Source organism: Dipodomys merriami, unplaced genomic scaffold, assembly GCF_024711535.1.
Source record: "Dipodomys merriami isolate MVZ:Mamm:240054 unplaced genomic scaffold, mDipMer1.0.p SCAF_38, whole genome shotgun sequence".
NCBI classification, from domain to species: Eukaryota; Metazoa; Chordata; class Mammalia; order Rodentia; family Heteromyidae; genus Dipodomys; species Dipodomys merriami.
The window spans coordinates 6,090,193-6,105,750 of record NW_027205381.1 but is presented as its reverse complement, the minus strand read 5'-3'; the positions used below and the strand labels follow the sequence as shown (position 1 = coordinate 6,105,750).

The window sequence follows — 15,558 nt, the reverse complement described above, 5'->3', positions numbered from 1 at the left end:
GGTCCCAAGGCCAGCCAGCCATCTAGGCCAAGACTGGCCAAGAGATGGCACAGACTGCCTATCAGCATAGCAAAGGTGCTGGATCTGGTTCTAAGCATTTCACATCAGTACTAACTCAGTCAGTCCACACAGCAGTCCTTCAAGGCACTTATCTGCCTGGGTCAAAGAAAAAGATTACAGGTGTGAGACGCCAACGCCTAGCTAAAATTTTTACTTGTTATCCTTAAGTAATTGTACAAAGAGTCTTCAATTCAACATGTCAGTGTGTGAGTACAATGCATCTTGATCAATGTCACCCCCCTCCATTGTTCTCCTATCTCTCCCAACTCCACCCATCCCTCAAATTACCTGGTTCCACTTTCACATGTGTACATTGACTATTATGACTGCATACATCAACTACGATGACTGCATTTGACCACCCTTCCTCTCTCCATTTATCTGCCCCATTCCCTTGACAATCTCTCCCTGCAGACATGCTCCAGCTTCCTGGTGCTCTTTTTGTTAAACTGTATGTTTGTTATTCAAAGGAGTTGCACTATTGGAATCCACACTTGCATATACCATGCTTTAATTAATACATGTGCATATCACCCTGTATGATTGCATATATGTATAATTTAGAACTAACTTACACATGTGAGAGAAAACATGCATCTTTTGTCTCTCTGAGCCTGACTTCACTACTTTTTTCCCAGACCTTTCCATTTGAAGGGAGTTTTTCAGTAAAGAGCAAAAGCAAGGGCTGATGTGAAAACCAAAAAAACAGGTCTTGGTAGTAGAAAACCTCAAGTTCATAGTTTACATTTCTGTGGAGGGGGAGAGAATAATTCTCCCCATGGCATGTCTTGGGTGGTATATAGGGTCTTTTGTTTGCTAATTCTCCATCACCACAGCTCAGGTGTGGGCTTCCCTGGCCATGAGAACCAGCTAAACTTTGAAGGCTATGGACACTCAAGTGGTATTTTCTTTTTCTTTTTATTGTAAAGGTAATATACAGAGGCGTTACAGTTACGTAAGTCAAGTAATGAATACATTTATTTCTGAACACTGTCACCCCCTCCCTCATTTTCTCCCAGTTTTTCCCTTCCACATTCCTCCCCCAAGTTGTATAGTTCATTTCCAACATAGTGTCTAGTGAGTATCACTGCTGAATTAGTTCACCCTTTGTCCCATAAATAACAAAGTTTAGGAAAAGCAGCAAGAAAAAGCCAAGGCTTGTTGAGTTTGCACCACACAATAAGCCTGTGTATGGCCTTCACACTCACTGATATCAGCCCATCCTTGACCAACACTGCAGGGAGAGTATCACCACACTACAGAGAAGGGTAAGCCCTCACCCACAGCAGGCTGTGTGGGATCCAGACCATCAGCTGGCCAAGACCTAATCCAAAATCTTGTAGGCTCTCATAAGCTGCCTCACTTCTGCTGTGTCCTGTCCAGGCACAGGGCCAGGCACCTGGAAGTAACGTATCCTGCTGGCTTTGCTCCCTTCTGGTGCCTGTGACCTGAGCCTTGGGGTAGCAGGCTGTCATTCAAACCCTTGGCTCGCATACTAGTGGAGAGACACTGAAGAACACCCTACACTTCCTAGAACACCTGCCTAAACATTCCATGCTCTCCCTCCCAGGCCATGGCTGAAGCCGCCGCCTGCTTTCAGGCAGGCAAGAGCTATCTCTGTGGCAATGCCATCACGCTCAGAAACAGATGAGGATTTTTAACACCACAGGAAGGAGCAGTGGGAATAGTCAGACACAAAAATGCAATGGCTCAGTAAATACTCTGGCTGAAATGAATGAAGTTTGTGTATTACAGAGCAAATGACTAAAAGGACCTTCCCTGTGGGAAAAGGTGAATGCTTTTTTCTAGGTCAAACTAGCTGACTAAGGAAAACCATGTATTAACAGCCCAACTATGTTTGCTCATGCCACACACATGTGTATGCTCACAAAGACATATATGGTATACATACACATACACATACACAACTGTAAGCTCTCGCATTTCCACTTCCTGCTTTCTCCCAGAGCTGCTCATTCCTGGCACAGGCATATAGACTCAGTGAGCCACACCACACAGCTCCCAGGCTGAGCTGCCCCTACCCCTGCCCTTTCTTTAAAAGTTACCCATTTATAACTACAAAAAAACCAAAACTACCACTGACAATCATTTCTCAGAAGATGGATAAATAGGGGCTGGGAAGATGGCTCAGCAGTAAGAGTGCTTGCCTTGCATGCATGAGGCCCTCGGCTCCATTCCTCAGCACCACATAAGCAGAAAAAGCAGGAAATGTGGCTGAGAGCTGAGGGACAGCTCCCAGGCCCAGAGTTCAGGCCCCACAACTGACCAAAAAAAAAAAAAAAAGATGGATAAATAGAAGTGTAATTGTTCTAATACTGTGCCTATAACCAAGTTTTAATGAAGCATTAATGTAATCCTACTTTTGCAGAAAAAAATCTAAAGATCATGTATATAGCTTTATTTAATATTTCTTATTAAGGTATACTTAATTTTAATGTATACATTATCTCTGACTTAAAATTATGTCTGCCTTAGCATTTAAAATGTCCATTCTGTGATGTTATAATAATTACCAAAAATGTATTTAACATGAATAGTATCTATAGATGTGATCATCATACATACTAGAGTTTATCTATCTATCTACTATCTACTGAACTGGAACCACATCTCCACTTCCAGCTTTTTGCCAGTTATTTGGATATAAGATTCTCAGTTTACTTCTGAGACTGGCTTTGAACTATAGTCCTGAGTAGCTGAGATTTATTAGGTATGACCACCAGCACCTGGGTTCTGGAATTTATTTTTAAATTATTAACTACAGTAGGTACATTTAGCATCAATCATTCTCCAAATAGTAATGTTTAACCAATAATCCATTAGCCTGCTTTGAAAAGTTAAATTTAAATTAAACTTAATCAAACCTTCCTGTGATTTATTTATACTCTACTGTTGGTAATTTTCATTTCTAAAGATGGAGTACCAGTTGATAATGTTAATTACTTAGGACTTTTCTGTAGATCATCTAATCAGGGGACCTGAGAACCAGTCATTCACATGTAATTGGTACCACCAGTTTTGCTGATCAGTAAATACCATGCAAATGCAGGTCACTCTTAACCTGACTTCCATAGAGTTGAGGATGACAACTGGGGTCCATCCTCTGTCAGTCATTCCCAGGGATCTGTTGTGTTTATCAGCAGCAGAGGCCAGGGTGGCTTCCTGGAGCACTTGGAAAACAGCCCTGGAGCCAGAGCTGAGCTGACACTGGGAGGGGCTGTGTCCTTACATCTCTTTCCTCCAGCAGGCTACAGAGGCCCCAGAAAACTCCAAGACAACTCATAGAACCTCAGTTTTGACAGAATCCCCTCCTTAGAAATCCACATACAGGGAAGTGGTGCTGTGGCTGAAGTGGCAGAGTGCTAGCCTTGAGCTGAAGAGCTGAGGGACAGCACCCAGGCCCAGAGTTCAAGCCCCACGACTGACAAAAAAAAAGAAAAAAGAAAAAAGAAAAAAGAAAAAAGAAAAAAAGAAATCCACATACATTGCAGCCAGGCACCGGTGGCTCACACCTGTAATCCTAGCTACTCAGAAGGCTGAGATCTGAGGATCATGGTTCAAAGCCAGCCCAGGCAGTAAAGTCTACAAGACTCTTATCTCCAATAAACCACTAGAAAACCGGAAATGGCACTGTGGCTCAAGCGGTAGAGCGCTCACCTTGAGCTGAAGAGCTGAGGGATAGAGCCCAAGCCCTGAGTTCAAGCCCCACGGCGGACAAAAAGAAAAAAAAAAAATCCACATACATTGCAACTTTTATTAGCAAATAGCAAGTGTACAAAAGGATTTTGCTCTGATACTTCCATACATGTATAGAGCATACTTTGATCATGTAAGACTCAAAATACTGCTTTGAAGGTAGCGCCAATTCAGCACAGGGCTCCAGGAGTTTCCTCTCCTCACTGGTTATCTCTCCATCCAGTGACAAGCCACAGGGCACGCACATAACTCAGGAAGGCCAACCAAAGAGCAATACTGGATTGTTCATTATATCCAAAATGACATAATTTCTTTCTCTGTAATCATATGTTTCTGTAAGAGTATATTTGGTTCACGGTAATATTTAATAAATGACTATTCTTTATACATAGAACTAATGCATATTAAGTATCTTATGAATTTTTCTGTATACTTTTTTTCACTATAAAAAATCTGTAAAGCCAGGTGCCGTTGGCTCATGTCTGCAATCCTAGCTACTCAGGAGGCTGAGAAGTGAGGGCGGTGGTTCAAAGCCAACCCAGGCAGGAAAGTCTGTGAGACTCTTATCTCCAATTAACTCTGGGCTGTGGCTCAAGTGGTAGAGCATTAGCCTTAAGCTAAAGAGCTCAGGGACAGTGCCCAGGCTCAGAGTTCAATCCCCAAGACTGACAAAAATAAATAAACAATAAAAAATGTGTAATGTATTGCTTCCAGATAATCTCTCTGGCATATACATGTCCTTATGGACACATTCTGGAATTCAGTAGCCTACAAAGTTGGTAGGTGTATAAACAAAGTATTTGTAGAGAATTGACTTTTATATATTGAAATCTCATTTAACTTTAAGGTGCATTTATTGGTACAAAGCATTCTAGCCATTCTCTATTATATAAAAATTACCTTGCATACAAGTTTTTAGTTGCAGTGATGTTCTAAAATTTCTGGAACATAGTACAATAAAGCTTAGCTATGACTGAAAAAGTATAATTTGTTTTTTTCTGTTGTGAAAGTAAATTCCATAGCATTTAGTAGGTTCTGAATAAAAGGCAGTCTCATTGATCATGACAGCAGAGATTTCTGATTACTACAAAGTATTTGTTTTTAGTCAGGGTCTCACTTAGCTAGTCCAGGCTGCCCACGAACTAGTGCTCCTCCTGTCTTACCCTCCTGAGGGCTCAGCTTATAGGAATGTAGCACCATGGCCACTTATGAGAGGGGGGAGGGGGAGAAGGGAGGGAAAGAGAAAGAGGGAGAGGGGGAGGAAGAGGGAGAGAAAGAGAGGAGAGAGAAAGAGGGACATGTGTATAAATGTTTATATAATTATGGCATATGTATATGTGTAGTTATATATATGTACACAATATATTGTTATAGTAGACATTGGCATCTTCAGATTTGAACCCAGGACCTCATACTTTCCTAGAAAAGCTCTCTACCACTTATGTCACAACTGTCCCTCAGTTTTTTACTGGCTATTTTGGAGGCAAGAGTCCCTCAGACATTTCTGCCCAGACAGCTTTGAATGGTGATCTTCTGAACTCAGCCCACTCAATACCTAAGATTATAGGCATGAAACACTGTTATCAGGCATCATGTATGTATGTGTATATACAAAATATATATACTTTTTAAAAACTTTTTTGTTCAGGTACTGAAATTTGAACTCAAGACTTGAGTGCTTCCCTTAACTTTTTCACTCAACGCTAGTTTTATACTATCAGAGCCACAGCTCCACTTCCAGTTTTTGCTAGTTAATTGGAAATAAGAGTTTCAAGGACTTTTCTTCCCCAGGTTAGCTTCAGACCTTGATCATCAAATCTCAGCCTCCTGAAGAGCTAGGATTACAGTTGTGAGCCAAAATAATCCAAAAAACAAAAACAGAAGTACCAGGTGCTGGTGGCTCATGGCTGTAATCCTAACTACTCAGGAGGCTGAGAGCTGAGGATCATAATTTGAAGCTAGGCTAGGAAGGAAAACCCATGAGACTCTTATCTCCAATTAACCACCAAAAAAGCTGCAAGTAGCTCTGTAGCTCAAGTAGTAGGGTGATAGCCTTGAGCAAAACTGCTGAAGGACAGTGCCCAGGCCCCTGAGTTCATGCCCCGAAACTAGTGTGCAGGTGTGTACGCATGCGCGCATGTGCACACGCATGCACACGTGCACGCATGCGCGCGCACGCACACACACACACACACACACACATGCGATCAAGTCAGAAAAAAGCATACTTCAAGGTTAATGATCATTTAATATTTGAATACTTTCACTTAGAAACATACAATTTTGCACATACAGGGAAAACAGGCTGTGCAGAGAACAGAATACTAGAGACATAGAATCACTCACACAAAAAAAGAAAAGCAAGTGTGGAGAGAAAAATGGAGCTGTATTCTATGCCTCTGTCTACATACACTGGGGGGTGATTCACAGACTCAAAGCTGACAGAGAAAATTAATCTGATCATTCTCTGTCTGAACTGCAGAACTTCTTATGATCCAGACAGCTACCTAGGTTCATGGATGGCCTAAAATAGAAAAGCTCTCTCTGGCATTCTTCACAAATGATTCTGAGACACTAACCACAGTTCACCCTCTTCTCTTTTATATCCCAAGTCCAGAAGTTAACTCAAATCAAGAGAACAGAACCAAAAGAACAATCAGGTCAACAATAGTTAATAACACCAGCCAACTTCTTCCAGGCCTGAATGGTTGTTTAGGTATACATGGCTCAAACAAACAATTCTTTCCAACCCATGCCTTTTGTGATGCAATGTGGCCCTGTGGACAAAGCTGTGAAAGGGGGCACCTACAGGAGTTGGGGCTCAGGGAATCATACACCTGAACCACTTCATACTCATCATGCATTTCATACCAGAATCAAGTCACCAGAGAAAGGGAACTTCCAGGCTCAACTATATAGGCTACCTAATGTGGCTGACACCTCCCAGGACAGAGGTTAATGAGACAGACACTCACTTCAAAGAATTTCAGGGGCCACAACTCCATTCTCTGGGTCCAGGAATTCAAAGTTAATACTAAAATGTACAGTGAAACTGGATTTTAATATTTTGTAAGAATAGCCACAGCTTTAATAATTATTACAATCAAAGCAAAAGCCATTCTTCAGACGCAGAACATACAATCAACATTATGCTGGTTAAAGTAACACTTTCTCACACATCAGAGATGACAGAGTAGTCAGTACACTTTCCTTCAGCTGCCAAGGGCATTGCATGTAACAACTTCTCTAGGAATGGGTACTGCTACGTCTCCTTGGTAGCTGGCTTCACTGGGCAAGCTAGTCAAAGATGAACATAGCAAGAGATGGGGGTCAGCTAGCAAGAGATGGGGTCAGCTAAGCCACACAGTAAGAGAGCAGGGCAATGTAACAGAAATGTGCATTTCTGGAGTGTACTGTGGGAAAAATAGAACCAAACAGAGGGCATGGTAGAGGTTACTGTACTAACCTGCCACTGTGAAAACGTACTAACACAGGCAGGACAGAAAACATAAAGTCGAAGCTTTGAACACAGAATAACAAATATAAATATTTGAAATACATTATTCCATAATAGTGGGAAATATAAGAATCTGTTAGAAAGGCAGGGCCGTGGATTTTCCATGCTTCACATGTTTGGGGGGGGGGGCACAAAACTGAATATGTGGGCCAAGAACAAAAACAAAACTGGAATACTGGCCAAGCTGATGGCCCTAAGCCAGTACCTCAACTCTATACCCAACTTATCATCCATAACTCAAATCTCCCTCAGTCACAGCCCATCCCAGTGCTCAGAACACCCACCAGACTTACAAGACAGCCCTTCAGGGGGGTGGAAGTGAGCATTCTCACACAGCTTGGTCTCTGAATGGCCAGAAACAGAACACTAACTGGGCTCTTCCTCCCAGCTTTCTCTCATTCTCTTTATAGTACTTTATCAACAAATAGAAAAATAGGCTCCATGTAGGCTTAGCTGGTAGTAAATATACCCAAAGCAGACATCAAAAATACATTTGAATAATGCAAATCTACCTTCATATACTTCTTACTGCTCTGACTGTTTTGGTTTTACCTTTAAAAGGTAAAGCCAAAATTTATGAGACTCAAACCTATTACCAATTTGGAACACTTTCCAAATACCACTAATGAAAAACTAACAAGCAGAAATAATCAATCAAAAGTTCTCTCAGGTTAGGCAAATTTCTGAAGCATCATTTTTAAAAGGGGTGTCACCCTGAGCAGTCAGCTTTGCTGGGGGCCCAAAGACCCACTGGTGGTTCCACATTACCACCTTAGGAAAGTCACTTGACAGCATGCCAGCCCTTAACTCCTAAGAAAACAAGCAGCCAGTTCTGGTCTGAGGTCTTGGAAGTTTATCATTAGACCAAAATAAGTTGTAGTTTTTTCCTGCCACTATCACTTACTCAGTCATCACTAGGTCCTTGGCATAATATGAAAATAAGTTATCCCTTTAAACACTGTGAAAAGAAAGTGCTTTTCAAGACATGTATATTTAAATAAGGTATTCCAAGAGCTCCATAAGGAAGAACTGGGATGAGCCGGCACCCTTAAAATGTCCAAGTGTTATTAGCTAAACAGCTTCAACCCCCTTCTCAGTGGTTCTTATGAGGATTAGTTACAATGATCAGATCACTACTTCCAAAGGAACTATTAAAACATTAAAAACATTTGTCATAAACAGAAATTCCCTGCAAATCATATTATTGCACACAAGGTTCTCAGAAGCTATGCACATTATTTCTTGAAGACTCTAGAAGACCCAGAACAGAGACCCCAACGCCATGCCTGTTGCTGCTCCAGCCAGCATGCCTAGTGCCAGGTCACTGTCATTGTCTCGATACCGCTCTCGAATGATGACTTGGTTGGCAGGCTGCTGTCCATAAAGACCTAAAATAAAGAAGAAAAAAACAGAGCTTTGAAGAGCAGCTTGTGAATTCCAAAATTCACTGGAAAAGACTCTCTCCCCATAACTGAACAGAGTCTCCTCACCACCTCCTTTCCTGTTGCCTTCAGCCCCGCCTGCTGTCTTCTGCAGACATGGTGGCAGGAGGTAAAGAGAGTTAACTCCGGCACCAGCCCTCCCGCACCCCATCGGGATATGCCCTCCACCCTCAAACTGCACCAAGAGAAAATAATGATCCTCAGGCTCACCAGGACCAAACACTACAAGAAGCAGGGGCCTGATGAAACTAGAGTCTTGCCTCAAGTTTCCAGGTCAGGCCTACAGGCAATGGTCACCAGGACAACAGATCCATGGCCTCCAGACAAGCAGAGAGCCAAGAATTCTAGTCCAAGTTATGTAGTTCCATTTTTACATAGTGAACATTGACATTATATAATGACTGTACCTGCTCACCCTCCCTCCATTTGTGTGTAGGGATGGGAGGGGTATAATGGTGGAAAATGAGGAAAGGGGTGACACTGACCAAGGTGCACTGCACTCGTAACTGACATGGAATTGTAACCTCTCTGGACAACTATGTAATAATAAAATATTTCAAAAATAAAAGAAATCTTGTCCAGAAATAGCCCATTTAAAAGCTATTAACTATTTACTTTAAATCAGCTCATATAACATGCTATTTATTTATTTATTTAGCAGTACTGGGGATTGAATCTTAGCAAGCACTCTAGCACTTCATTTATGCCCCAGCCTTTACGCTTCCTTTTCAATCACATCTTTATGAGACAAGAATAACATTTATGTTAACAGTGGGACGTTTTTTAGCACATTTAAACAAATTTAAGCTTATTTTATATAACTGAAATTGTAAGTGAAAATATGTTATTTGCTCTCTTCTCTTGTTTATAGCTATAATGCCTCCTGGTCACTAGGCAGCTTTCCAACTGCTCCTGTACTAACAGGGATCTCACCAGGACATGAACACATGTCAGAGCAGACAGGAAGGCAGCAATGCTCCCAGCATATGCCCAACCCAGGCATTTACCTACCACATAACACCCATCTGTCTGAATCAACCCTCAAAATAATCCAGTTCAAATGTTCACCCCCAGTTTGTAGATGGGCACACTAAGGCACTGGGCACCCCTGCTATACTCTGTACATATGGCTAACAACCACAGCCTCAAAAGCAACAAAGGATGCTATAGAAAAAAAAAAGTCACAAAGAGTACAATGAGATCATTGTAATCTAAGGATACATAACAGCATTAGAAGTGACCATTTTTTCTGGGGGGGGAGGGGAGGGTCATTCGTGGGACTTAAACTCTGGTCTTGGGAGCTGTCCCTCCCTCAGCTCTTCAGCTCAAAACTAGCACTCTACCACTTGAGCTACAATGCCACTTCTGGTTTTCTGGTGGTTATTTGGAGGTAAGAGTCTCACAGACTTTCCTGCCTGGGTTGGCTTTTAAGTGTGATCCTCAAATCTCAGCCTCCTGAGTAGCTAGGATTACAGGTGTGAGCCACCAACACCCAGCAGAAGTGACATTTTTTTATAAAAAAAATTCCAAAACTGGTAAAGGGTAGCATTTACTCATATAACCTGAAACCTTTAAATATTCCAATTAGCAAAATGCTAGTTACATAACTTGTAAGATGGCCTAAAAGATCACCTGGAAAATCTCAACTCTATGTCTGCCCTCCCCCCACCCCCACACAGGTCACAGCCCTTATCACTGGATCCAAAGGCCATGTCCTTGTCGCTTGGAAACTGAGCCAAGACTCACCAAGTCATACCTATTATGGCTACCAAACATAACTATTAGGTAAATGGTCAGATGTCAGCAAGAAGGAATCAGCTACTGTTTCCATAACAACAAAGTTAAATAAATCTTCAGGCAAGACTGAAAGCAGGTCACTTTTGCAAACAATGAACTATGTGGAATGGAGAAGCTTTAAGAGATGGGGAGACAGCTAAAATCACACACTTAGAAGTCTGTTTGGGTTTATATCCATCTAGAAACCACAGAGCAACATTATACTAATCCATTCTCTACAAGATAGAACTATAAGCCACTAAACCAAAGGAGGCAACTCAAACAAGGGTCTCAATCTACATCACAACATACCTGAACCAACTCCACTAACGTGGGTCAGTTAAAGCAGAACATTTACAGTATGTCCTGTGTTCATTGCAATCTGTACCAATTGACTGACCAAGCTTTGGTCCAAATCACACCAAACAGAATGCTGTTAACCAGTTCTGCACATGAATAGAAGGGTCTCTATGGACCCTGGAAGGTAGGAGAACAAGAACCACCTAAGCACCATAGGGTCTCAGGAAAGGCAATGAAGAATACCCCTCTGCCTGCCCGCACACCACTGCTGTGGGGTGGCCACAACCACACTTGGGCCTTCTATTCCCTCCATCTGCTAACTAGTCACAATGCCTACCAACCAGTCCCTCGTGCGGCAAGCAAGGGCACCACTGCCCCCATTCCTCATACTAAGAACAAAGAGTAAGTTTGAAATAGCCTTTACAGTTGCTTCTGAATACTTCTGCTCTTCTACACAGAGAAGAAACAGCTGTGGCCTTTCACTCTGTGAACCCACACCTGGTATTAGGCTTAAGAGCCCCACCACAACCAGGACCCCAGTAAACAAATGGGTAAAGGAAATAAATTCACACAAGGCGAACATAATTAGCCAGCAATTAACACAAGGCTTATCCTTGTGTGTCAGCCTAAAAATGTAAAATTGGAGTAAATCCAGAGCTCTCCTTTCGACATACTGACATTAGAACTGTCGGAATAACAGTTGATTTTACAAGAGCAATCAGTATAACAATGAGAATGTATTTTATAAACTGGTCTGAGAATCAACTTGGTAAAGTGTTCTCAAGACTTATTCCAATCTTTTTGTATTGCTGTTGGCAGTACAGAATTTTGAACTCAAATGTGTTCAAAACGGAGCCACATCTTCAGCCCTTTTTACTTTTAGTTCTCTTTCAGATACAGTCTCCCCGCCCTTTTTTTTTTTTGTCTCAGTTTGTCATGGACCTCAATCCTTCTGCCTATGCCTCTCACCTAGCTGAGATTATAGACGTGTACTACCATGCCTCGATTGTTTTGAAGATAGGGTCTCATGCTAACTTTTCGCTTGGGGCTAAAACTCAAACCATGACCTTCCTATCTCAGCCTCCCAAGTAGCTAGGATTACAAGCATAAACTATCATGCCAAGCTACCTGTTAAAACATTAACACATGAAATAAAATGTGAGAGTTTCCTGAAAAAAAAAATCAGAGACAGAGAGAGGGAAATAGAGATTAAAAAAAAGATTACTCATGATGTAATAACTATTAAAAATACTAAGAACACTACATGAGTAACTACATTATCATAATAATCTCAATACTGGATATTTTAAAACTTTAATAATTTTAAAAACATTGGAAGAAAAATGTCTATTCCTTCTGACATTAATAGGCAGAAATGCACATTAACATATGTCTCATAGAAATAAAAACAGAAACAAGAATTCAAAGCAGATTTACAACAGAAAAAAGTAAAAGCAAAAGCAGTCAATCCTGATATGTACCATCCAGTACAACATGCAACCACTGAAAGCATGTAACAATACTGTGAGGCTCTCTCTGGACAACATACAAAAATTAAAATTTGAGGGAAGGAGTGACATTGCCCAAAAAGAAATGTACGCCTTATCTGACTTATGTAACTGTAACACCTCTGTACATCACCTTTATAACAATTTTTTTAAAAAATTTAATGAACCTAAAAATAAAAATTCACAACATAAATATAAAAGGCAATATACAATTATATAGACAAAATAGTTATATAGAGAAAGTGATTCAAATAAAAATAATTGTGCTAGGATGAGGTATAAACATTTTATATCATAATTATTTTGCTATTTTTCATCTTGACATTAAAACCAGTCAAACAAAATTGAATCCTCCAAAGTACATAGTGGCTGGGCAAAAGGAGAACAAAAAGCTTCTACTTCTACTCAAGCACCAGTCTCTCAGATGCTAATGCACCTGAAGCCAAAAACAACCCTCTAAGAGTGGCTGCGGGTGGCCAATTTCCCTGAAACCACTGTCAGTGTCCACCCCTTTCTGCTGGCAACTCTGCTTAGACACCATGCTACTTCTGTTCACAGCCTATGGACCCCATAAGCCAACCCTCCTGAGCTTCAGGCTCTGATTCCACCATCCAGCAGTGTGTCCTCCTGTAATATACAATCGATTTGCTCTTCTGCCTTCATCCCTCTCACTGTGGCTCCAGACTCACTTAGAAACTAGCAGCTCCCCACACACATCCCCATACTGAAGGTCCTCTTGCCCAGGAGACCTAGGAATCCTACCTACTCAGTCCCATTTATAATTTGTTTCAAGTGAGACAAAAAAATGGGACAAACTTCCAAAGCCCCAAATAACATAGCCTCTTGCAAGCCTCTTCACTTCACTGGGAAAGAGATTGTTAGCTCAGTAGTAAAAACTGTCACCTCTCATCCCTTACAATGGGTCTCTTTCTTTCACTTTCTTTTGCTTCTTAATATAATTCAATCCCAGTAAGTACAAATTATCTTCATGAGAATTAGACTATACATAATAATGACATTCTAAAACTCAGGACTATTCTAGCTTCGTAAAATAATGCGTGGATACAAAGGCTTATTAAAAAGCAAACATGGGCTGGGAATGTGGCTTTAGTGGTAAGAGTATTTGCCTAGCAGGCATGAAGCCTTTGGTTCAATTCTTCAGTACCACATAAACAGAAAAAGCCAAAAGTGGTAGTGTGGTTCAAGTGGTAGAGTGCTAGCCTTGAGCAAAAGAATCTCAGGGACAGTATCCAGCCCCTGAATTCAAGCCCCAGGACTGTCAAAAAAAAAAAAAGCAAACATGCCAAAGGCATAGTAGCCAAGTGATCTGTGGTATCTAACAGAAAATACAGTTGACTTAATCTTAACATGAGAAATAAAAATTCTTCAAGGCCCACCCACTAAATAAAGAGAAGCTGAGTAGAAGGCCAGCGTAAGTTACCTGTGTATGGGTACTGGTAGGGCACAGCATAGGCCTGCCCATTTGCAGCATAGACAACTTGAGTTCCTGCCGGGTAGGCACCACTGTAAGGACCGTAGCCATACATCTGCTAGAAAGAAAAAGGCCCATGAGAAATACATTCCTGAAAGTTCCAAACACCTTGAAACTGCATCTCTAAGTGGCCATTAATAAAATTTGAGTCATTAAAAAAGGAAGAAAATGAGACTACATGGTTATGACTTGTTTTAAGATTACTAAAAAATATAAACTAAACAACCATATTTAAAAGTCTACTTTCAGAGTATAAAATGAAGAAGATGTAAAATACAACAAAACAGAGAGCTGGATTTCTAAGAGACTGGGATATGAATTCAGTTCTACCATTACTTCAACTTTCAATAGATTCCCCAACCTCTCATTACACTAGACAATGACATTCATTCAAACATGTATTTTCCAACTAAAACCAGCCTAGAGGCAGAACTGTCCCCAGCCCAATTTCAGCTTACTGGGAAGAAAATATAGCAGGGGAACACTAGAGGTCTAGGATTTGATCGGGTAGCTGATTTTCTGGTCACAAATATCTATGAAAGACCACTACCAGAAATAGGCAGAGGAGGTGCCCCCAATGGCTGAGCACATGAACTATGCAACAAGAAACCCAGAGGAAAAAAAACAGCCTTGCTTATAAACTCACAGGCACATTTAGACAATTACAATTATGTTCATGATGTCACTACCACCTGATATGAGGAAAGTAAGGAATCTGGCATAGATCTAAATCTGTAATTTTAGAAAAGCAGGAGAAAAGACTTCCACTTCTAGAAGGAGTGGACCTTCTTTCCTTATTTCTCCTTCTAAGAATGAGCACTTAAAACTCTGGACATTCCACACAGAACAACATAGGAAGCCACAGTCAGTCTAGTACCCCAGGAATGGAGGGATAACACATGGCAAATCTTCTCCCCTTGGAAATGTGAGCAACTACACAAAAAGGTCTCAAGAAAAGCCTGTTCTCCCTACCCAAAGATTCTACAAGGGAAAGGGGTAGCTGAGCAAAAGGGAACACTGTCAGATGATAGCTTCTCTACTCTAAGCAAAACCACAGAAAAACCCCCAGCCCAGCCCCATTCCACCAGCAAAGGCCTCGTGTGGACAGCTTAAGCTCACACACTAAGCCAACGGTAACACAGCCTCCCCTTACGGTATTCCTTCTTAATACTGTAAAAGAAGTCAAGCAGGGAGTGAGAAACTCTATTCCTGCCAGATGAAGGTGGTCCCACTATGGTATGGGGACCATGTGGGCCCTGAAATGACTATTCTTGCCTTATGGAAAAAAGACACCCCCTCCTTAACACCCAGGATGGCATCAGCACAGCCTCATAGATAGTATGTTCCACTCCATGGGAGCCACGGGGTGAGGTTATCAGTAGGGGTGAGGTCAGAGCAGTGGCCTGACTCCCCCCCACTTTATCTTTACGATGTCCATTTGTCTTAAAATCATTAATCATATCAAGTACCAGGAAGATCTTAAACTGAATGACAACAGAAAACAGTAACACTAAGGTAACAAAGACTAGAATTAAGGGATAGGATGATGCTCAGTGGCAGAGCACTTGCCTATCATGTGCAAGGCCTAAAGGTCCAACTGGGAAAAAAAAATCTTAAAGAAGCTCCATAAAAATATTTCAACAAGCCTTGATGAACTCATAAGCAAAAAATAGAAACTTTCCCCCAAAATAACAAAATCAATAAAGATATAAGAAGGTAAACAGATTTTTCTATATGAAGATATAA

The 15,558-nt window shown here is 41.2% G+C and overlaps 1 protein-coding gene across 2 annotated transcripts in view; it reads right to left on the bottom strand.

Annotated features, from left to right (window-relative positions):
- Positions 1-959: 959 nt before the first annotated feature.
- Positions 960-15,558, bottom strand: part of Plekhb2 (pleckstrin homology domain containing B2) — a 41,673-nt gene continuing 27,074 nt past the window's right edge. The window contains exons 7-8 of one of the 2 annotated variants that reach the window (XM_069989472.1): positions 13,762-13,870; positions 960-8,682 (exon numbers count right to left, since the gene is read on the bottom strand). In XM_069989472.1, the coding sequence (XP_069845573.1) occupies positions 8,546-8,682; positions 13,762-13,870 (246 nt within the window). In that variant the 3' untranslated portion in view covers positions 960-8,545. The remainder of the gene's footprint in view (positions 8,683-13,761; positions 13,871-15,558) is intronic. The other variant, XM_069989473.1, reaches the window with a different exon arrangement.